The 22796-nt window shown below is 42.0% G+C and overlaps 1 protein-coding gene across 1 annotated transcript in view; it reads right to left on the reverse strand.

Annotated features, from left to right (window-relative positions):
- Nucleotides 1–20152, reverse strand: part of nfatc2a (nuclear factor of activated T cells 2a) — a 167405-nt gene extending 147253 nt beyond the window's left edge. The window contains exon 1 of the mRNA XM_063041478.1: nucleotides 19969–20152. Within this exon, the coding sequence (XP_062897548.1) occupies nucleotides 19969–20029 (61 nt within the window). The 5' untranslated portion in view covers nucleotides 20030–20152. The remainder of the gene's footprint in view (nucleotides 1–19968) is intronic.
- Nucleotides 20153–22796: the final 2644 nt, after the last annotated feature.

Consider the following 22796-nt stretch of genomic DNA (forward strand, 5'->3'; position numbering starts at 1 on the left):
CATTCCTAGCATCTAATTTTTGCTGCTCCATGCTCTTTTCTAAGGCCTGCTTTGGCTGATTGTCAGGCACAGACTGATTTGGTTTACTCTGGGACTGTAGTGTTAGAGCAAGCATCAGAGCACAGCATTTTAAGCAGGGGGTTGGGGGGAGTTTCAATTCTGAGTTGATTAGAAGGGAGACGTGGGTCAGCAGAATCAGTGTGGGGTAGGAAAGAAAATATAAGAGATTGGATCAATACAAGATATGTGGCATTTGGGACCTGAGACTCGGTGATTGTAGGGCTAGGGTTTACTGTGAATGCCAGCAAGAAAATGAATCTCAGGGCACTATCTCATAGAATTTTTTGAGGATGTAACTAGTAGAGTGGATAGGGGAGAACCAGTGGATGTGGTATATTCGGATTTTCAAAAGGCTTTTGACAAGGTCCCACACAGGAGATTAGTGTGCAAACTTAAAGCACACGGTATTGGGGGTAAGGTATTGATGTGGATAGAGAATTGGTTGGCAGACAGGAAGCAAAGAGTGGGAATAAACGGGACCTTTTCAGAATGGCAGGCAGTGACTAGTGGGGCACCGCAAGGCTCAGTGCTGGGACCCCAGCTGTTTACAATATATATTAATGACTTGGATGAGGGAATTAAATGCAGCATCTCCAAGTTTGCGGATGACACGAAGCTGGGCGGCAGTGTTAGCTGTGAGGAGGATGCTAAGAGGATGCAGGGTGACTTGGATAGGTCAGGTGAGTGGGCAAATTCATGGCAGATGCAATTTAATGTGGATAAGTGTGAGGTTATCCACTTTGGTGGCAAAATCAGGAAAACAGATTATTATTTGTATGGTGGCCGATTAGGAAAAGGGGAGGTGCAATGAGACCTGGGTGTCATTATACACCAGTCATTGAAAGTGGGCATGCAGGTACAGCAGGCGGTGAAAAAGGCGAATGGTATGCTGGCATTCATAGCAAGAGGATTCGAGTACAGGAGCAGGGAGGTACTCCTGCAGTTGTACAAGGCCTTGGTGAGACCACACCTGGAGTATTGTGTGCAGTTTTGGTCCCCTAATCTGAGGAAAGACATCCTTGCCATAGAGGGAGTACAAAGAAGGTTCACCAGATTGATTCCTGGGATGGCAGGACTTTCATATGAAGAAAGACTGGATGAACTGGGCTTGTACTCGTTGGAATTTAGAAGATTGAGGGGGGATCTTATTGAAACGTATAAAATCCTAAAGGGATTGGACAGGCTAGATGCAGGAAGATTGTTCCTGATGTTGGGGAAGTCCGGAACGAGGGGTCACAGTTTGAGGATAAAGGGATAAAGGTCCTTTTAGGACCAAGATAAGGAAAAACTTCTTCACACAGAGAGTGGTGAATCTGTGGAATTCTCTGCCACAGGAAACAGTTGAGGCCAGTTCATTGGCTATATTTAAGAGGGAGTTAGATATGGCTCTTGTGGCTAAAGGGATCAGGGGGAATGGAGTGAAGGCTGGTACAGGGTTCTGAGTTGGATGATCAGCCATGATCATACTGAATGGCGGTGCAGGCTCGAAGGGCCGATTGGCCTACTCCTGCACCTATTTTCTATGTTTCTATATCGTGGCATATGTGTACTTTGATAAGAAAGTTACTTTGAACTTTGAAAGGTCTTAATGCATTATGGGGAGGAATGGGCAAAAAGGATTAATTTCCTTGAAAACTATCTTAGTCTGGCAGTGCAGTACTAAAACCAATTGTGGCAGGAGCTCCCAATGACAGACACCTCCAGGATAATACATTTCAAGAGATTCATTTTGGAAGGTGAAATTTGAAGGCAGAATATAGCATTAAATGGCATTAGATGGCACCGTGTACAACGCTCCTTTGGTCGACATCCCCTGGCTGGATCGTGGAACAATCTTTTTCACTACTTTTATGTCTTTTACACCTGTTTCTTTTCTTGGATGTGATTCTGGAACTGCTGGGGCGTGTGCTTTGCTGTTTGGAGATCGTTTAGTTGCTTCAACAGTGACTCTGCAGTGTCTGCGAGGATTCCAAGAGGCAGAGACAGTCTGCATGAATCTCCTGGTAGGCAAGATGCAGGATGGGGCGCAAGCTGATCTTTGACTCCATTTCGCCAACAAAAGTTTCCATTGTTCACTAACTAAAGCGACGAGGGCGATTGAAGCATTGAAGTGAGTGCAGAGGGTGATAACTGGTTGCCTGTCTTGTGATCACTCTGCTACGCTACCAGAGAGGGGAGAACCTGCCACAGTAGAGAGTGTTTCCTAGGTGGATGTGAACTTGGGAGTATAATGTCTTTCTTTCAGTTTTATAGTTTTTATATTCTGTATTTTTTTCACCTGAACATCTCGTTTTTTTGTGCGGGGAGGAGGGATTTCGGGGTTGATGTGCCTGTTCCACTTTTGTTCATGTTTTTTTTGCATGGACGTGGGATTTGGGGGTGATGATCGTGCTGCCTTTCTTTCTTTCTTGTTTTCATGGCTACCCAGAGAATTGAAGAATTTCAGAATTGTATACTTTGATTATAAAATGAACCTTTGAACCTTTAATAGCAGGATTCTTGAAATGGGTGGTGGAACAGAGGGATCTTGGGGTCCACATTCATCATTCTCTCAAAGTTGCTGCACAGGTTGATAGGGTTGTTAAGAAGTTGGATGGTGTGTTGGCCATCCTTATTTAGGGGATTGAGTTCAAGAGCCGCGAGGTAATGCTGCAGCTCCATAAAACCCTGGTTCAACTACATTTGGAATATTGTGCTCAGTTCTGGCTGCCTCATTATAGGAAAGCTTTAAAGAGGGTGTAGGGGAAATTCACTAGGATGCTGCCTGGATTAGAGGGCATGTCTTATGAAGATAGGTTGGGCAAGCTGGGGGTTTTCTCGTTGGAGTGAAGGAGGATGAGAGGTGACCTGATAGAGGAGTTCAGGATGATAAGAGGGATAGATAGATGGATAGTCAAAGACTTTCTGTTAGGGTGAAAGTGGCCAACACAAAGGGTCATAATTTTAACGTGACTGGAGGAAAGCGTAGAGAGGATATCAAAACACAAGCAAGAGAAAATCGGCAGATGCTGGGAAGATTTAAACTGCCGAAGGGTTTCGGCCCAAAGCATCAGCTATACTTTTTCCATAGATGCTGCCTGGCCTGCTGAATTCCTCTAGCATTTTGTGTGTGTTGGAGGATATCAGAGGTAATTTTTTTACACAGAGAGTTGTGGGTGTGTGGAAATCCCTGCCGGGGTGGTGGTAGAGGCTGATACATTATGTTTATTGAAGAAATTCTTCATAGGTGCATGGACGATAGAAAAATGGAGGGTTATATAGGAGGGAAGTGTTAGGTTGATCTTAGAGTAGGTTAAAAGGTCAGCATAACATCATGGGCCGAATGGACTGTACTGCACTGTAATGTTCTATCTTCTACGTTCTAAGTTGCAATGCAAAGCTCCAAAAACAGTGTTGTATAGGAATTGGCATTATTCTGTGATAAAAGGGGGCCTTGCATCAGGAGGAGTTCAGTGAAATTTCTGAAGTGCTGCCATATGACCTGTAAGCACTTGTTTTCCTTCAGGGAAAAAATATTTTTAGACGTATAAGACTGAAAATAAATAGCAAGTGAAGGTTTCTGTAAAGTAATTTATATTAAAATATCTTTTAGATTAGATTCATTGAATCACAATATAAAAGCTAAAAAATAGTTAAGCTCATGTTCTTTTGGGGTTAAGGAATCTCCAAGCTGGCCAAGATGGGGTCAGAGCTAATATCTAATACAAAGTTTGTACTACATCATGCAATTATCTACTGCATGTGCTCAAAGAAAGAGCTCCACCAATGGCAATTTGACAATCATACAACTTCAATGTCGATCATTTTAGCTTACTAAGTGCATGGCACATGGTGGCGCTGCATTTAGTGCAGTTGTCTCGCTGCTCCAGAGACCCAGTTTTCATCCTGTCCTTGGCTGTTATCTATGCAGTTGTTGCGTGGGTTTCCCTTGTTTTTGTTTTCTCCCATGTACTGAAGATGAGCTGATTGGTGAGTGGCAGGAAAATTGAGGGAGACGTACATAATGGAACACAAGAGGAAAACAATATGTAGATGGATGTTTGATAGTGAGCATAGATGTGGTGTGTTAAAGTAGCTGCTTCTGTGCTATATGTATCTGTAAGTCCATCTTGGTAAAGCAGATATAATGCCCACTTGGCAGCTGATTCTGAAGGTGATTGACTATCAAGTTGCTTGTCAGTGATATTAAAGAGGCAACATGCTATTCTGATGGTTGGCATTTAAAGTAACATCACATTTTTCAAGGAATCCACGGAAGAGGCGGATTGTCGGATTGTCTAATTAGGAAAGGTTGGACAGAATGGGTTCGTATCCAGTAGAATTTAGAAGATTGAAACATGCAAGGTCCTGAGGGATCTTGACAGAATGCATGTAGAGAGGAAATGTCCTGTTGTAAGAGAACATAGAACTCGGGTGTCACTGTTTTATAAAAAGTAGTCTCCCATTTAAAATGAGGCACAATTTTCAGTCCCCATGAGTCTCAGTGAGCCCTGGGCCTCAAAACTGGAAGCAGGTGTTTTGAGTATGTTTTAAGTTAGTCATATTTAAAGATTTGTTAAGTAAGATATTGAAAGATGCCATGGTTGGACATGAATGTGAATTCATGTCTTTCTATACCTGCAACTAGCTGAAAAATTGTAGAAAATTCTATGTTGAGATCCTTAAGCAATATGTAAAATTATACTCGTGCTCTCAATGTTTTCCTTGTTTCTGTCGATATTTTCTTGTTTCTGACCTTTCAGTCAAATCAAGAGACTCTGCAATACTATAACAATATTTTGTCTGGAAACTTCCTGACAACCTTACTTATTATTATACAACCATACATAATTGGACATTTTATAGGAGTAAACCCAGAGAAAAGGCAATTTTTGGTCATGGGAAATTTGTGCTGCTTGCAAGAGGATTCAGAGGAGAACAGGCAGAATGATGTCAGCTTCTGCGGGAGGGAAGAAAACAGAAGGTGAAGGCCAAAGTGATTTTCTTTCTTCCGTAAGATTAGATCATCACTTCTTCCCTTGATTTTCTCTAACAAGACATCTAGTTCCTGGAATTTCCCTCACTAGTCCCGCAGCCATCTAGAGATCTGCAATTGAGCAACAATCTGTTCATCCCATACCCTCGGATAAAGTGGGTGTGTGGATCCCAGATGCGCTGCTTCACAAAGCCTGCACTTTAAGTGTTAAACTAGTAAGCTGCCTATTTTAGCATCTCTTGTCTTGTTCAATTATTGGTAACTAGACACAAAACCAAACTTTCAAACTGGTGCTTCTCTGTCCAATTCCCATTGAATGCGAACCTATGTAATTTGTCATAATTTTAAACTAATGTAGCAGATTGTGCGCTAAGCAATCACAAGTATGCTGTAGAGAAGTGTTTTTGCGCTAAGGTTTTGCAAAGCAAATGCACTTTATCACTGATTCAGTTGCACTGAATGGACTAGAAAAGGTTAGACCATAAGACCATAAGACAGGAGCAGAATTAGGCGATTTGGCCCATCAAGTCTGCTCTGTTTTACCATTATGGCTGACACATAATCCCATCAACCCTATTCTCCTGCCTTCTCCCAATAACTTTTCATGCTCTTACTAATCATGAACCTATCAACCTCCTCGTTAAATATACCCAATGACTTGGCCTCCCGAACCAGCTTTAGCAATGAATTTAGCCTCAGGCTAAAAAAATTCCTCCTCACCTCTGTTCTAAAGGGATGACTTGTATTCTAAGGCTATGTCTTCATGTCCTCGACTCTCCACTATTGGAAACATCCTCTGCACATCCACTCTAACTAGGCTTTTCAACGTTCTGTAGGTTTCAATGAGATCTTCCTCATTCTTCTAAACTCCAGCAAGTACAGGCCCAGAGCCAACAAATGCTCCTCATACATTAACCCTTTCATTCCTCAGATCATACTCGTGCACCTTCTCTAGACCCTCTCCAATGCCAGCACATCTCTTCTCGGATAAGGGAACTAAAGCTGCTCGCAAAAATGCTACATGCGGTCTGACCAATAACTTATAATATCTTTGCATTACATCCTTGTTTTTCTATTCTAACCTGGGAATTGAATGCTAGTATTGCATTGGCCTTCCTTACCGATGACTCGGCCTGCAGGTTGCTTTTTAGAGAATGCTGCGCTAGGACTCGAACTCCCTTTGCAATTCCGATTTCTAAATTCCTTCCCCATTTAGAAGATAATCTATACTTTTATTCCTTCCACTAAAGTGCATGGCCATACAGTTTTGTGCACTGTATTTCATCTGTCACTTCTTTGCCCATCCTCCTATTCTGCCCAAGTCCTTCTGCAGACACCCTACTTCCTAAAATCTACCCTCCACTAATCCTTTGTATCATCCACAAACTTAGCCACAACGCCATCAAATCCATCATACCGGTGTTCAACATATAACATAAAAAGAAGCGGTCCCAAAAAAACTGACCACTGTAGAACATCATTAGTCACTGGCAGCCAACCCAAAAAGGCCTGCTTTATTCCCAGTCAGCCAATCACTGCCAGATGAGTTCATTGCTTTTTATGTTTACTTTGGCTGACAGATCAGGCAGGCACCTTAACAAACTCCCACAGCCTCCGCAACACTGTGATTTCAGTCTCGGGGGCTGACCAACGATCATCCTTCAAGAGGGTGAACCCACAGAAAGCATCTGGCCAAGGTGTTCTACCCGGCCAACTATTGAAGAACTGTGCTAATTAACTGGTTCGAGTGTTTACTGACACCTTCAATCTCTCACTTCAGCAGTCTGAGATACCCAGCTGCTTCAAGAAGGTTTCAATCATAGCAGTGCCCAAGAAGAGCTTGATAACCTGCCTCGATGACTGTTGTCCAGAAGCACTTACATCCATTATAATGAAGTGCTTTGAGAGGTTGGTCATGAAACATATCAACTCCTGCCTGAGAAGTGACTTGGATCCATTCCAATTCGCCTACTGTCACAACTGTTCAACAGCAGATGCCATTTCACTGGCTCTGGAACATCTAGACAATGAAGATGCACACAACAGGCTGGCACAGCATTCCACACCATCACGCACTTGAAACTAGTCACTAAACTCCAAGACCTAGGCCTTGATACCTCTCTGTGCAACTGGATCCTCAATTTCCTCACTTGCAGATCCCAGTTAGTAAGGATTGTCAACAAAATCAAGAAAAGGGAGAGCAGAAGATGGCGACGTGATGCAGCTCGCAGCAGCCCCTCCGGTGGTGATGTCTGTTATTTGTCAAGTAGGTGCCGTGCACAATCCTGATTTGATGGAGATGGACGTGAGAGCACAGAGGAACATCTGGTGAAACTTCCGAAATGCCCGCTTCGCTGCTGCTGCTACTGTGTGGTTCCAAATCTCCGGAGGGGAAGGCCCCGAGCCCTCAGCTTTGCTTGTTGCTCGGTGGCCGGGGCGGGGTCAAAGCGCTCGGCAGAGGATGGTGCTCGGAGAGGCTGTGTCAGAGGACTGGTCGGAGGCTTGAAGTTTTCGGATGGACTCAGAGTCCGCTGCGGTCGGGTGCTTCCAATGGTGCTGCATCGGCAAGTATGCAGCGCTTGGAGGTTCATGGCAGGAAGAGTTTCTCCCTTCTGCCGCCTGCGTGAGATGATGAGGCTATTGGGACTTTGAGACTTTTTTTTACCGTGCCCATGGTCTGCTCTTTATCAAATTACGGTATTGCTTTGCACTGTTGTAACTATATGTTATAATTATGCAGTTTTGTCAGTTTTAGTCTTGGTTTGTCCTGTGTTTCTTGTGATATCATTTTGGAGGAACATTGTATCATTTTTTAATGCATGCATTTCTAAATGACAATAAACGAGGACTGAGTGTCCTCATAATCTAAACTAAAAAAAAATCTCCTCCACAATCACCATCAGAACAGGTGCACAACAAGGCAGTAGTTATCCCCTGATGATTGTGTAGCTAAGTACAGCTCCAGTGCCATATTTAAGTTTGCTGATGACACCACTGTTTTGGCTGAATCAAACGTAGCAACAAATCAGCATATAGGAGAGAGATTGGTTGACTAGAGCCACCACAACAACCTTTCATCCAGCATCAGTATATCCAAAGAGCTGCTATCAACTATAGGAGGAAAAAGCTAGAGGTCCATGAGTGACTCCTCATTAGAGGATCTGAGGTGAAAGAAGATCAGTAACTATAAATTCCTTGGTGTTATCAAATCAGAGGATCTGTCCTGGGACCAGCATATAACTTTATTACCTCTATTCTGAACTGATTTCATAACCTATGGTCTAACTTTCAAGAACCCTACAAGTGATATTTTCAATATTTATTTATTTGCACTGTTTGTCCTCTTTTGCTTATTGGTTGGTTTATGTGTACTTTTTCATTGACTCTATTGTATTTCTTCATTCTGATGTGAATGTCTGCAAAAAAATGATTCTTCAGGTAGTACATGGTGACATACTGTATACATACTTTGATAATAAATTTACTTTGAATTATGAATCTTCTGTCCAAGATAGCATCTTTCCTGTAATACCATAGGCTCTTATCTTATTTAGCAGCCTCACATGAGGCACCTTGTCAAAGCCCTTCTGAAAATCCAAGTAAATAACATCCTCTGACCTTCCTTTGTCTATCCCACCTGTTATTTCCTCAAATAATTCCAACAAATTTGTCAGACAAGATTTCCCCTTGGAATCCATGCTGACTTTGGCCTATTTTACCATGTGCCTCCAAGTAACCCCAAAACTTCATCCTTAATAATAGACTCTAACATCTTGTCCAACCACTAAAGTCAGGCTAACTGATCTATGATTTCCTGATTTTTGCCTCACTCCCTGCTTAAAAAGAGTGGAGGGACATTTGCAATTTTCCAGTTCTCCTGAAGCATTCCTGAATCTACTGATTCTTGAAAGATCACTACTAATGCCTCTATAATCAGCTAATTTTGGTCTGTGCTACAAAATGTTTATCTTTATACATCAAGAGGTATTATATTCTTCCTAAAATTCAGTGCAAGATATTTTAATCTGTTAAGTGTATCATAAATAAAATTCATTATTCATAAAAAGATAATTCAGACTGCCGGATTACATATAAATAGGCAAGATTTGTCCTACTGCTTCAGAATTTTAATTGAAACCCTTCATACAATTTACACCCACAAAGCAAAAAGAGTTTCAAAATCTTTATTGATTATGGTAGCATTTATGATTTGAACAATTAATAACATTTAAATCAGTACTAGATATTGCAATTGCATAGTTTAAAGTTTCTTTTTCTCCATTTATTATTGCTTCTATTATTGGTATTTGGATGTCCACAACATATATATTGCTCATTTAAGACAATAACCTGTAATTATTATCTGGTCAATTTCTATGTCAACAGTAGTAATCATTTATCAGTTTAGCCTAGCTACTTATTATCTAGGTACTAAAGGGATACTAATTGTTATTTTATTATGGCATCTATTGCTGTGGGCATGTGACCAAGTGGTTAAGGCATTCGACTAGCGATCTGAAGGTCGTGAGTTCAAGCCCCAGCCGAGGCAGCGTGTTGTGTCCTTGAGCAAGGCACTTAACCACAGAGTGCTCTGCAACGACACTGCCGCCCTTCCCTTGGACAACATCAGTGTCGTGGAGAGGGGAGACTTGCAACTGCCGGTCTTCCATACAACCTTGCCCAGGCCTGCACCCTGGAGAGTGAGGACTTTCCAGGCACAGATCCATGGTCTCGCAAGACTAACGGATGCCTTTTATTACCTAAAATCAGAAAGTAATATTGCCTCTGAACTGGAGCATGAAGCACTGTGCTTTTGGACACTATGTAGTTCCATTTCAATGAAAAATCGTTCATGATGGAAAAAGGTGGAAATAATCTAAGTTCCATAAGACTGTGATTTTCTTTCCTGTGATAATTCATTTGCTTGGTAATTGATAGAGCCTCTTATTTTTTTTTTCTACAATGCAGTTGTAGATATTGTGGAAAGCTTTAATGGAAAATATGAAGCTGCAGTCTAGATCTGGCTTATTGACACCCACCAGTCCACTCCAGACACAGATACATGGAGGAACCCAGATGGGATGCATCCAATGGCAAGCATGCTTGAATGCCACTTCCAAGATTTTCCATTCACAAAGTTGGTGGGTGACTGTCCTTCATACAGCCTCAAAATTGAGGGGCACCTTTTAGAACAGAGGTATGGAGGAATTTTTTTTAGCCAGCGAGTAGTAAATCTGTGGAATGCTCTGCCACAGACTGTGGTGGAGGCTAAGTCCATGCATATATTTAAGGCAGAAAGTGGTCATTTCCTGATCATCAGGGCATCAGAGGATATGGTAAGAAAGCAGGTGTTGAGTGGGATCTGGATTAGCCATGATGGAATGACGGAGCAGACTTGATGGGCTGAATGGCCTAATTCTGCTCCTATGTCTGATGGTTTTATGGTCAGTGAGGAAGTAAACAGGGTTACTTTGGAGCTGTAGTTGTTTTGTCAATTCATATTTGTCAGACAATTGACTTTCTTTCTTTTTAAATCTTTTTATTGAGTAAGTATACAAAAAAGGTAAGCCATATAAACATTAATACAATGTTAAAGTATAATAAAATTCCAAAAGATAAGAATACCAAAAAGAAAATACTACAATGTAATTTAAGCATAAGAAACCAAGATAACATAATAGTATACTAAATTTTATATATATCAATGGAAAAAAAGAAAAAAAAAACCCCCAAAAAAAACCCACCGTGCAACTAACTAAAAGCAAGGCAAAGCAATGGGCTAACTTGAAACCAAACAGAGTTAAACTTAAAATCACGTCCTCAATCCCGACCTCCATTAAATAGACAATTGACTAAGAAACTCTATAAGCCTTCTGTTTAGATCCAAAATGAAGAAAAGCTTTATCCATTACTTAAAGGAGAATTCTCTGAGCAGATGGCAGGACAGGGAGTCCAGCACAGTGATATATACCTTAGATTTATTAAACATACTTACTAATCAAGATCGCCTCACATAGGCCATCCATACACTCTTACCCTAATTGGCAATATGCTCACCTAGTCCTAGTCCCACCCAACTCAGCTCTACCCAAATGCTGTCCTTTTGCCATTGCCCTACCTAATTGTGGGCATGAGGCAGAATCTGACCTCCCACTTGACAGCCACCTCATGCCTCCTTTTGATAACTCTTCCACGCTCCCAGAAGACCATTGCACAATTTTCAACTCCATGGTGTGCATCACTCTACTAATTCTCAACAGTCAACCTCAGCCCCGAATCACCCACCATCGCATTCCTGTGTTGACTTTTCATCTTTTAAACCAATAATTACAAAAGGTTAACTTCAGCAAGAATACCTCATGCCTACAACCAACTAAAAGGTATTTTTTTTCTTTGGAAGATTACTCAGCAGAGTATTAAACTGACATTACAAACTCAGAGATTTGCAGCAGGTTTGCACTGCTAATCTTGTACAAGGTACAAGACTATAGAACTTTTTGTACTATTTCCAGATTGGGGAATTCCTAAGTTTTGATGTTGGGAATATCTGATATAATTAGATTAATTGTTAAAATGTCAGCGGCTACAGAAAAATGGGTTATAATTTCATCCTTACATTCACTTCTATCTATCTTAATGCAACTGAAAATTAGAAACAGAGTTCAGCTATTATATATTTCATACATATGACCAAGAACAAATTTCTACCTCTTTATGCTTTAGCATGATGATATCACCAAAACCATTTCTTTGCAGTATTCACATATATGATCCCATAATCTGATATAATAATAAAACAAACATGAGAGTGTGGGCTATTAATGGACATTGATTTCTCCAACTTGCCCCCTCCTCACCATTCCCCCATTCCCGTTCCTCTCTCTCTCACCTTATTTCCTTACCTGCCCATCATCTCCCTCTAGTGCTCTTCCCTTTCATCCATGGTCTTCTATCCTCTCCTATTAGATTCCCCCTTCTCCAGCCATTTATCTCTTCTAGCAATTTCCCAGCTCTTTAATTCACTCCTCCCCCCTCCCAGTTTCACCAATCACCTACCACCTTGTACTTCTTACTCCCCTCCCCTGCCTTATTGCTCTGACTTCTCATCTATTTTTCCAGTCCTGATAAAGGGTCTCAGCCCAAAATGTCAACTGTACTCTTTTCCATAGATGCTGCCCAGCCTGCTGAGTTCCTCCAGCATTTTGTTTGTGTTGCTAATAATGAAACAGATAGGTTATACAGAAGTAACTGTTATTTGTGATCTGCCTCGTGAGGAAGCTACCTGCCCATTGGAGTTTGATGATTTATAATCTCAGATTTGGAGTACATACTAGAATATCATATGTTCCTGGGAAAATCAGGTTGGTGTCGGATTGCAAGAGAGGGAACTTGTTGAATGCCTACAAGATGGCTTTTTAGTGCACCTTGTGCTTGAGTTATCTTAGATTGGGTGTTGTGCAATAACACAGATCATATTAGGGAGCTTAATGTAAGGGAACCCTAAGGAGGCAGTGATCATAATATGACTGAATTCATACTGCAGTTCGAAGGGAAAAGCATAAGCTACTGCAGCAGTATCACAATGGAATAAAGGGAATTACAAAGGCATGAGAGGGGAGCTTGCCCAGGTCAATTGCAGGGGGATACTGGCTGGTACGATGGCAGAGCAGAGATGGCCAAAGTTTCTGGGAATAGTTCTCAAAGCTATGTCCCACAGAAGAAGTTGTTCTCAAGTGGCAGGGGTAGGCAACCATGGCTGAAAAGGGAAGTTAAGGACAGCATAAAAGCCAAGGAAAGGGTCTTTAAGGTAGCAAAAGTGAGTTGGAAGTTGAATTACGGGAAGCTTTTAAAATCCAACAAAAGGCAACTAAAAAAGCAATAAGAAGAGAAAAGTTGAAATATGAGGACAAACTAGCCAATAATACTAGCAGGATAACAAACGCTTTCTCAGTTATATAAAGAGTAAAACAGAGGTGAGAGTTGATATTCTGGAAAATGATGCTGGTAAGGTAGTTATGACAGATGAATTTAATGGATATTTTGCAACAGTCTTCACAGTGGAAAAAACTAGCAGTATGCCGGAGGTCCATGAGAGTCAGGGAGCAGGAGTGAGTGCCATTGCTATTACGGAGGAAAATGTGTGAGGCAAATGCAAAGGTTTTAAGGTAGGTATGCCACCTGGACCAGATGGACTATAACTCAGAGTCTTGAGGGAGGTTGTTGAAAAGATAACAGATATATTGGTCATGATCTTTCAAGAACCACTTGTTTCTAGCATGTTCCTGCAGGACTGGAAGATTGCAAACGTCACTCCACTCTTTAAGAAGGGAGAAAAGCAAAAGAAAGGGAACTATAGGCCAGTTAGCCTAATCTCAGTTGTTGGAAAAGTGATGGAGTCTACTATTAAGGACAAAGTTTTGAGATACTTGGAGACTAATGATAAAATAAGTCAAAGTCAGCATGGTTTCAGTAAAGGGAAATCTTGCCTGACATAATCTGTTAGAGTTCTTTGAGGGAATAACAAGCAATATGGACAAAGGAGAGGCAGCAGATATCATTTACTTGGATTTTCAGAAGACACTTGATAAGGTATGTGGAGGAATTTAAGGTGGGGGGATAATATGGGTGACAGGGTTTAAGGGTCGGCACAACATTGTGGGCCGAAGGGCCTGTACTGTGTTGTTATGTTCTATGTTCTATGTTCTAGGTGCCACACATGATGCTGCTTAACAAGATAAGTTCTTATGATGTTATAGGGAAGATACTGGGCTGGATAGAGGAATGGCTGACATGCAGGAGGCAGCAAGTGGGAATAAAAGGGGCCTTCTCTGGTTGGCTGCCTATGACTAGTGGCGTTCCTCAGAGACCAGTATTAGGACTGCTATTTTTCGACATTGTTTGTCAATGATTTAGATAATGGAATTTATTGCTTTGTGGCAAAGTTTGTGGATGAGAGGAAGATAGGTGGAGGGCTAGATAGTGCTGAGGAAGCAATGTGATTGCAGCAGGACTTAGACAAATTGGAAGAATGGGCAATAAAGTGGCAGATAGAATACAGTGTTGGGAAATGTATGATAATGCATTTTTGCAAAAGGAACAATAGTGCAGACTACTATCTAAATGGGGAGAAGGTTCAAACATCAGACCTCGTGCAAGACATCTAGAAGGTTAATTTATAGGTTGAGTCTGTGGTAAGGAAGGGAAATGCAATTTTAGCATTTATTTCAAGGGGAATAGAATATAAAAGCAAGGAGATAATGCTAAGCCTTTGTAAGATACTGGTTAGGCTGTACTTGAAGTATTATCAACTGTTTTGGGCCCCAAATGTCAGAAAGGATGTGTTGTCATTGGAGAGAGTCCAGAGGAGTTTGACGAGGATGATTCCAGGAATGAATGGGTTAACACAGGAGTGTTTAACACTTTGGACCTGTACTCACTGGAATTTAGAAGAAGGCAGGTGAGATCTCATTGAAACCTACTGAACGTTGAAAGGACTAGTTAGAGTGGATGTGTAGAAGATATTTCCTATGGTGGGGGTATCCAGAGCCAGACAGCATAGCCTCAAAACTGAGGGGCGACCTTTTCGAACAGAGGTAAGGAGGAATTTGTGTAACCAAAGCGTAGTAAATCTGTGGAATGCTCTGCCACAGACTGTGGTGGAGGCCAAGTCTGTGCGGATATTTAAGGCAGAAGTTGATCATTTCCTGATTGGTCTGGGCAGCAAAGGATATGTCGCGAAGGTAGTTATATGATCAGCCATGATGGAATGGCGGAGCAGACTTGATGTGCTGAATGGCCTAATTCTGCTCCGACGTCTTATGGCCTGATATTCTAAAGCATGAAAATAGGCCCTTCAGCCTGTCTAGTCCATGCAGGTCATCTGCCTAGTCCAATCTACCTGTACTGAGAACATAGACCTCCATACCTCTCTCATCCATGTTCAATCCAAACTTCTCTAAAATGTTACAATTGAACTTGCAATTTAAATTGAACATGGGGGTTGGTAGATTAGCTGGCCTGGGTAAATTGCCCCAGTGTCTTGGTGAATTATATAGTCTGGTGGGGGGGGGGGAGAGCAGGGGTTGTTGTGAATGAAAGAGAGTTTTTTTTTTAAATGGATTAGTGTTTGAATGGACAGTACAGACTTAGAACCTTAGAGTCACAGGCATAGAATCAGACACTTTGGCCCAATAAGTTCATGAAGACCAGGATTCCCATCTAGGCTAGTCCCATTTGCTCACATTTGGCCCACATCCCTCTAACATTTCTATCCATGCATCTGTCCAAGTACCCTCTAAATGCTGTTATTGTCCTGCCCCTCACATAGGTTTCAGAGTGATATCCTGGAGTTACAGTTGCTCCCTGTTATGACAGCAGACTGGTCAGAGTGCAAGAAATTATAATTATGATATTAGTTTCTGCTCGTGAAGCCATTAAAAACCAGAAGTATCAGCGTATAAGAAGAAATACACTTTGGAGTCTCACACTGAATGAAGTTTTGGCACACATGGATTTCCATACATTTCCCTACTTACTTTGGACTTTAGAAAAGATTTATTTTATTTAAACTGCATACATTGGGCCATTCTCTGTTTCCTTTGGAATAGTTTATTGTGTCTTTTTACAGTATTTATTCCCTCGTTTTTTTGGCCTGATGGTGGAGCTGGAATTCTGGATACTTGCACCCTACTGTCAAGACCCACTGAAGTTAGTGTCTATGAGGCAACAGGGAGATTGGCAAGAGTTTCAGAGAGAGGCATTTGCTTTGGTGTCGGGTGAGAGGACTGATCCCGCTTCAGGCTGAAGATGATCCTTGGGCGGCAGTTGAGTTGGGTGGAATTAGGACTAAGGTGAGAAGGGTGTGAGGTGGAGTTTGCAAATTAGGGGAAGAGTGAATGGAGTGAAGATCTCTTGTGGTGTAAGTATGGTTTATTCACCAGCACTATCGGAATGGCTTCAACTGTTCAAGTTCAAGAGTAACTTCAGGCAGGCAATACACACTGTTTTGCCAGCTTTAAACTCAATGAGGGATGCTACAGTTTCCAGAGCAGCCAATCAGTAAGTCAGCTCATAAGATCTTAAGACATAGGAGCAGAATTAAGTTGTGTGGTCCGTTGAGTCTGTTCCACCATTGCATCATGTAAACACCACTGGAACCTCCTCACTGTGATACTAAGCACTCGCAGGGTTCTACTGTTGCTATGGTTTTTACTACTTAATTCTCTTCACCTCCTTATACAATCTCCCCTCTAACTTTCAGTCAAGATGAAGGGTCTCGGCCCAAAATGTTGATAGTCTATTTCCTTGCACAGATGCTGCCTGCCCCACTTAACTCCTCCACATCTTGCTTTTGCTCTGGATTCAAGAATCTGTCTTGCGTCTCCAGCCTATCGTCAGTCTCATCTGATTTATGCTAATTACATCAATCTTTATGTTGAAGTAAAAGGGATATCACAATTTCAACTGATGCACATGTGCCAAGAAGGGGTTAAATCTGCTGAGGTCAACTGTTCCATCAATTATCTAGTGATCCTTGCTGACTAAGTAATAATTTCATACCTAAGCGGGCTTTCCCATTTTTTTTTCCCCTGGAGCCAAGGGGCCACACAAAGGCAAAATATTCTGTAGTTCATTGTTCCAAAAATCTCCACCCATTTCTGTAATTTTAGCATCTATCCAACTGTATGACACAACTGCCCACATAAATCTGGGTGGTTGCCTAGAATAAGGCTGCTCGCATTACATCCATCATCATTACTGCTTTAATAAAACTAGCCTCAAGTCATCACTGTTTGAAACAAGAATCCAATGTCATCAGGTGACAGAAAGGTAAAAGATAATGCACCAAACGAAGGGACAAGTTACTGCCCCTATTGTGCTGGGTTCCCATCTTCATTTAATCCTATCTTAATCATGCAAAATAATACACTCACACTCCACTGTTCGAGCACTTACATCACATACAGTCCTCTCACGTGTCCTGGCAACACCAATAAACTAAAAAGAACTGGAATCTTGTACATATTAAATACTTTCTGCAGACTTACTGGTGAGAAGTTCCTGTAAGTTTGTTTGTACTTTAAAAGAAACATATATAGTTTACATAAGGCCTAGAAAGAGTGAATGTGTAGAGGATGTTTCCTATAGAGGGAAGAGTCTAGGACCAGAGGACACAGCCTCAGAATACAAGGACATCCCTTTAGAACAGAGATCAGGTGGAATTTCTTTAGCCAGAGGGTGGTGAATCTGTGGATTTGATTGCCACAGACAGCTACGGTGACCAAGTCATTGGGTATATATAAAGAGGAGATTGATAGGCTCTTGATTAGTAAGGGTGTCAAAAGGTATGGGGGGAAGGCAGAAGAATGAGGTTAAGGGTTCAAAGTTCAAAGTAAATTTATAATCAAAGTACATATTTGTTACCACATACTACCGTGAGATTCATTTTCTTGTTGGCATTCACAGTAAATTTAAACAATGTAAAATCCAAATGAGAGAAATAGATAAATGACCAATGTGCAAAAGATGACACACAACACACACAAAATGCTGGAGGAACTCAGCAGGCAAGGCAGCATCTATGGAAAACAGCATAGTCGGCATTTCGGAATGAACCCTTCGTCAGGACTGGAGAGAAAGAAAGAAATACCAGGTGATAGGTGAAACTGAGGGGGGGGAAGAAGTGAGGTAAAGAGCTGGGAAGTTGATAGGTGAAGGAGATACAAGGCTGGAGAAGGAGGAATCTGATAGATGAGGACAGAGGGACAGAAGGTCATAGAAGAAAGGGAAGGGGAGGTGAACCAGAGGGAGGTGATGGGCAGGTAAGGAGATAAGGTGAGAGAGGAAAAAGGGAATAGGGAATGGTGAAAGTGGGAGAGGCAATACCCGAAGTCTGAGAAATCGATGTTCGTGCCACCGGGTTGGAGGCTACCAAGATGGAATATAAGATTTTCTCCTCCACCCTGAGTGTGGCCTCACTGCAGCAGTAGAGGAGGCCATGGACTGACATGTCAGAACGGGAATGGGAAATGGAATTGAAATGTGTGGCCACTGGGAGATCCTACTTATTCTGGCAGACGGGGTGTAGGTGCTTAGCGAAGCAGTCTCCCAGTCTATGTCAGGTCTCATCCAGGCCACACTGGGAGCACTGCATACAGTAGATAACTCCAACAGACTCACAGGTGAAGTGTTGCCTCACCTGGAAGGACTGTTTGGGGCCCTGAATGGATGTGAGGGAGGAGCTGTAGGGGCAGGTGTAGCACTTGTTCAGCTTGCATGGATAAGTGCCAGGTGGGAGAAGACAACAAACTGTGCAAATATCAAATTAATAAGAATAAGAAATAAGCAATAAATATTGAGTTGAGTTTAAGAGTCCTTACAAGTGAGTGCATAGTTCAGAGCTGTGTGAGTGAAGTTTTCTCCTCTAGTTCAAGAGCCTGGTGGTTGAGGGGTAATAACTGTTTCTGAACCTGTTGGTGTGGGACCTGAGGTTCCTGTACCTCCTTCCTGGTGGCAGGAAGAGAGCATGACCTGGATGATGGGGTATAATAAATCAGCCATGATGGAATGGCAGAGCAGACCCAATGGGCTGAATGGCCTAATTCTGCTCCCCTGTCTTATGGTCTCATGTTTTTTAACATATAAAGATCTTTTCCTATTTGTGAACGAGACTAGTATCAACCTATAAAATAATTATTATTTTTTACTTGCAGGAGAAATTGTTGATAGGTTTTTCATTTTACAGGGCTTCGCAAATGCGTCACTCACTTTGAAAATCACATTGCTGCTGTTGTTATTCAAGGACTGTACGGCAACAGAATTCAACGGGTTAATGAACAGTTGTCTAGAAGGCGGAGATTAGTGGGGAGGCATATATTCAAAGATATTACAAAAAAAACGGTGCCCAGTTAGACGCGCAGACAGAGTAAGAGAGAATCAGGGAGTGTGAATGAGTCACAGGATCTGAGGGAGGGGGAACTGACAGACGGGGTGAGAATGACACGGGGAATCTGAAGGCGGAATGTGAGAGATTGCAGAATCAGAGGACTGGGGACGGAGCGTGTAGGCGGGGGAGGGAGGGAGAGAAACTGAGGAACAGTCAGTGTGGGAGAAGCCACGAGGCTTTCGGATTGGACAAGGTCGAAGTTATGACAGCCCCCACCCACCACGTTGCCGGCAGCCACGCTGAAAAAAAAAGTTGGAGCGGTGAAAGTGAGCAATAGATTGGAGTCCCCGTGGTTTCACTGTGAGAGACACCACACATTTTTGTCAAAGTCAATATATTAAAATAAATTAATTGGTAAGTAAACAAATATCTATAGAAAAAATCACAACAATTCCTGTGCGTGGAAACATACGACCCGGCCAAGCAATGTGTATAAACCGCAGATGTCCGGAGACGGCGACGCTATTTGGTGCGGGCACCTTTATTTTTTCTTTCGGATGGTGTCATGCACATACTATTTATTTACCTAGTTTCACGAAAGCCGCTAGTTCTATATATTCTACGCGGTCCCATCTGAAAGGAGCCGAGGCGTCTGCAGTGAGTAGCTTCACGTCAGCACTGCCTAGGGAGGCTCCACATCTGGAACTTCTTACAGATGTTTCCAAAATGTGCAGATGCATAATTAAACCGACAGTTACAAAAACTTCCGTTACATTTTATATACAGTATATAAAGCTAGCTAATAAACAGTTTGCATTTTAAAACTATTTTGAATGCACAGAAAATGGTATATTCGAAACTTATTCATCGCCTTATTGAAAATAATATTTCCATTCAAAGCAAGATTATATCACATTATAACGACCCTATAACTTTCCCATTAATGTCATTACAAGATTTCTATATTTAAAATACTTTGAAGATTTTCATTAACTTCTGAGTTTCAAAAAAATACAAAATACAATTTATTCCAGACAAGGGCCCATACCTTGATCCATAGATCTCATGATGTGATAGGGCACAACTCTGCATGCAGCTTCTCTGAACATTTGCAGGCAGATCTGTTAGCATCAGTGTCTCAAGCTGAGCTCTGAGTTGCGGATAAGATTTTCTGTTATGTATGCAGGGCAGGAGCAATCCAACAGTGCAGTCGAGTCCCGAGCTTTCCATGCAATGCACTGACTTTCTTCTGTCCTAGATCTTACTCACTACAGAGGGAAAACGCCACTTCCTTCCCAAGGATCAGAGTGTTTATAGTTTCGCTCCAGTAAAATAACGGGATTCCCTCTGTGTTTCCTCCTGTTTAGTCCGTTGCCTTGACCACCCTGGCACCCGTCCCGAGACTGAACTGAGGGGTTTCCTGCAAACTCGTAACTCCGGAATCCATTACGTCGCCACTGGTAAATGCCAAAGAATTTTTTGTGGGTTTCTTATTCAGAAATACAAGTACTTCATTGTCAAATATATTTCTCATCTGAAGAACAAAGAAATTAGAAGGCATTTTAAAAAGGCCAGTCATATACAATTTAACAGACCGTGTCTTCCAATTGGAATTTGGAAGATATCGCCTTCCCTTTTACACAAATCTTTTATATGTGCATATATTCATATACCTCTCCGCTTTCTAGCACACGTTTTTATATTATTTTAACCTCATCTGAATAAATTCTGATGTCATCTTTTTAAACTGCAGATTTTAGACATTTTGAACAACATGGTGGACCCCTGGAGATGGTTCGAGGAAAGAGAAAAAATAATCATACATCGCAAGTCTTTCATTTAGGAGAGAACAGATGGGCCTGAATTTTGTTTCTAAAGAAAATGGAGCATTATAGGTACAGAGGAGATGTCAGGGGTACGTTTTTTACGCAGAGAGTGGTGAGTGTGTGGAATGGGCTGCCGGCGACGGTGGTGGAGGCGGATGCCATAGGGTCTTTTAAGAGACTCTCCGATAGGTACATGGAGCTTAGAAAAAAACTCCAGGTAATTTCTAAGGTAAGGACATGTTCGGCACAGCTTTGTGGGCCGAAGGGCCTGTATTGTGCTGCAGGTTTTCTATGTTTCTATTATTAGAAACATTATGATCCAATCATTTTTAAATCTAATAATTTAAAGGAAAATGTAGAATGTATAGCTTGGACTAAAAGCACAAGACTAAAGGGAGTGAATATTTGCTTGAACTCTGTTTCAAAAGCGATATTTGGTGTGGGAGTTGAACTAAAGATCAACAAGAAGAGACTGGGAATAAGCAGGCCATTTTAAGATTGGGAAGATTTAAGTGGCAACTGCCACAGGGCTTGGCACTGCGACCCTTGCTATTATCGAGCTATATAGATAATACAGATGAGGGAATGTTCAAATTTACTTTATTGGCAGTGTGAGGAGGGTGTAGGGAAGCTTTTAGAGTACAGACAATCTCAGCAAATGTGCAAGGACATGAAATTGGAAGCTAATTACATTTGTTGTTGGAAGGAGAGACAGTGGGCATTGTTTACTTGTATTTTCAGAAGGCCTTTGACAAGGTGCAGCAGTGAAGCTACTAAAAAAAAGATAAGACCCTATGGTATTACAGGAAAGACACTAGCATGGCAGATGATTGGCTGACTGGCAGGAGGCAAAGAATGGGAATAAATAAGGCCTTTCCTGGTTGGTTGCCAGAGAATAGCCTCACAGGGGTCAGTGTTGGGACCCTTTCTTTTCACATTAAATGTCAATAATTTGGATGACAGTATTGATGGCTTTGTGGCCAAGATACAAAGACAGGGGTAGGGGCAGGTAGTGTTGAGGAAGCAGGATGTCTGCAGGAGCACTGACAGATTAGGAGAATGAGCGAAGAAGCAGCAGATTGTTGATCCAAAAGCTCTCAATGTGGTGCTTGAAAAAAAGGAAAATTGTATTTGCATTTAATCCATTGTTAGCTATTATTTTGGTAAAATGGTGGCATGTTCGGACACAGCAGCCTCTCAAAGGCAAACAAAGGTGTTCTTTGCTTTGTTATATGCGTCTTTTTTGATCGCAAGGTTATACTAGACTCCAGTGACTTCGGGTCAGCAGGTGTGCTGCATCAGTGAGCTGCTCATTGATCAGAGGAGCCGGCCGATGAGTTGGAGAAGGAGGTGGCCAGCAGGTCAGAGAAGGAGCCGTTTGGCAGGTTGGAGGCCAGCCTCCTCCTTCTCTGACTCACTGGCTGGCTTCTCCAATTAGGTTCGGAGGAACCAACCAGGCTGCAGACCGTGATGCTGCCTGCTACTTGAAGGCATCAGAGTTGGTGTACAAAGGCGGCGTGCAGTGAAACCGAGAGTGGCTGTCTTGGATATTTCTCTTGCAATCACAACACCCTGTTGGATAGCAATAAAGTAAGATGCCACAGGCCTCTTTCCTTTATTTGATGGAGAAACAGGCGGCGTGGAAGCTGCGTAGCCTCAGTTGTAGTGAGGACTGGGCCCTATGCCTCAGGTTTGCCTGCTGCTGCAGTCCAGGTTAGGAGATGGTGTAGCGTGATATCTGTGCTCAGCTGGGGACTGGCGTCTCCCTTTGGTGCTGACATCCAGTATTCGATCAGTGGAATGACAGGCTGGATTACCAGAAACTGTACCATCAATTTGCGGGGCATGTCATTCAGGGTCATGGGCTATTTATGTGTTTTCTTGCATGACTATACATTCTTTTTCTCACTATTTTGAATGTGCTGCACTTTGGCCGCAAAGAGGAATGCTGTCTTATTCAGCTGTATCCGTATATGGTTGAAGGATAATTAAATTTGTTTTGATTTGATTTGATTGTGATTATTCAATGTTATCAAAAAAGTTAAATTAT

The sequence above is a fragment of the Mobula hypostoma genome, chromosome 2 (assembly GCF_963921235.1).
Source record: "Mobula hypostoma chromosome 2, sMobHyp1.1, whole genome shotgun sequence".
Lineage (NCBI taxonomy): Eukaryota > Metazoa > Chordata > Chondrichthyes > Myliobatiformes > Myliobatidae > Mobula > Mobula hypostoma.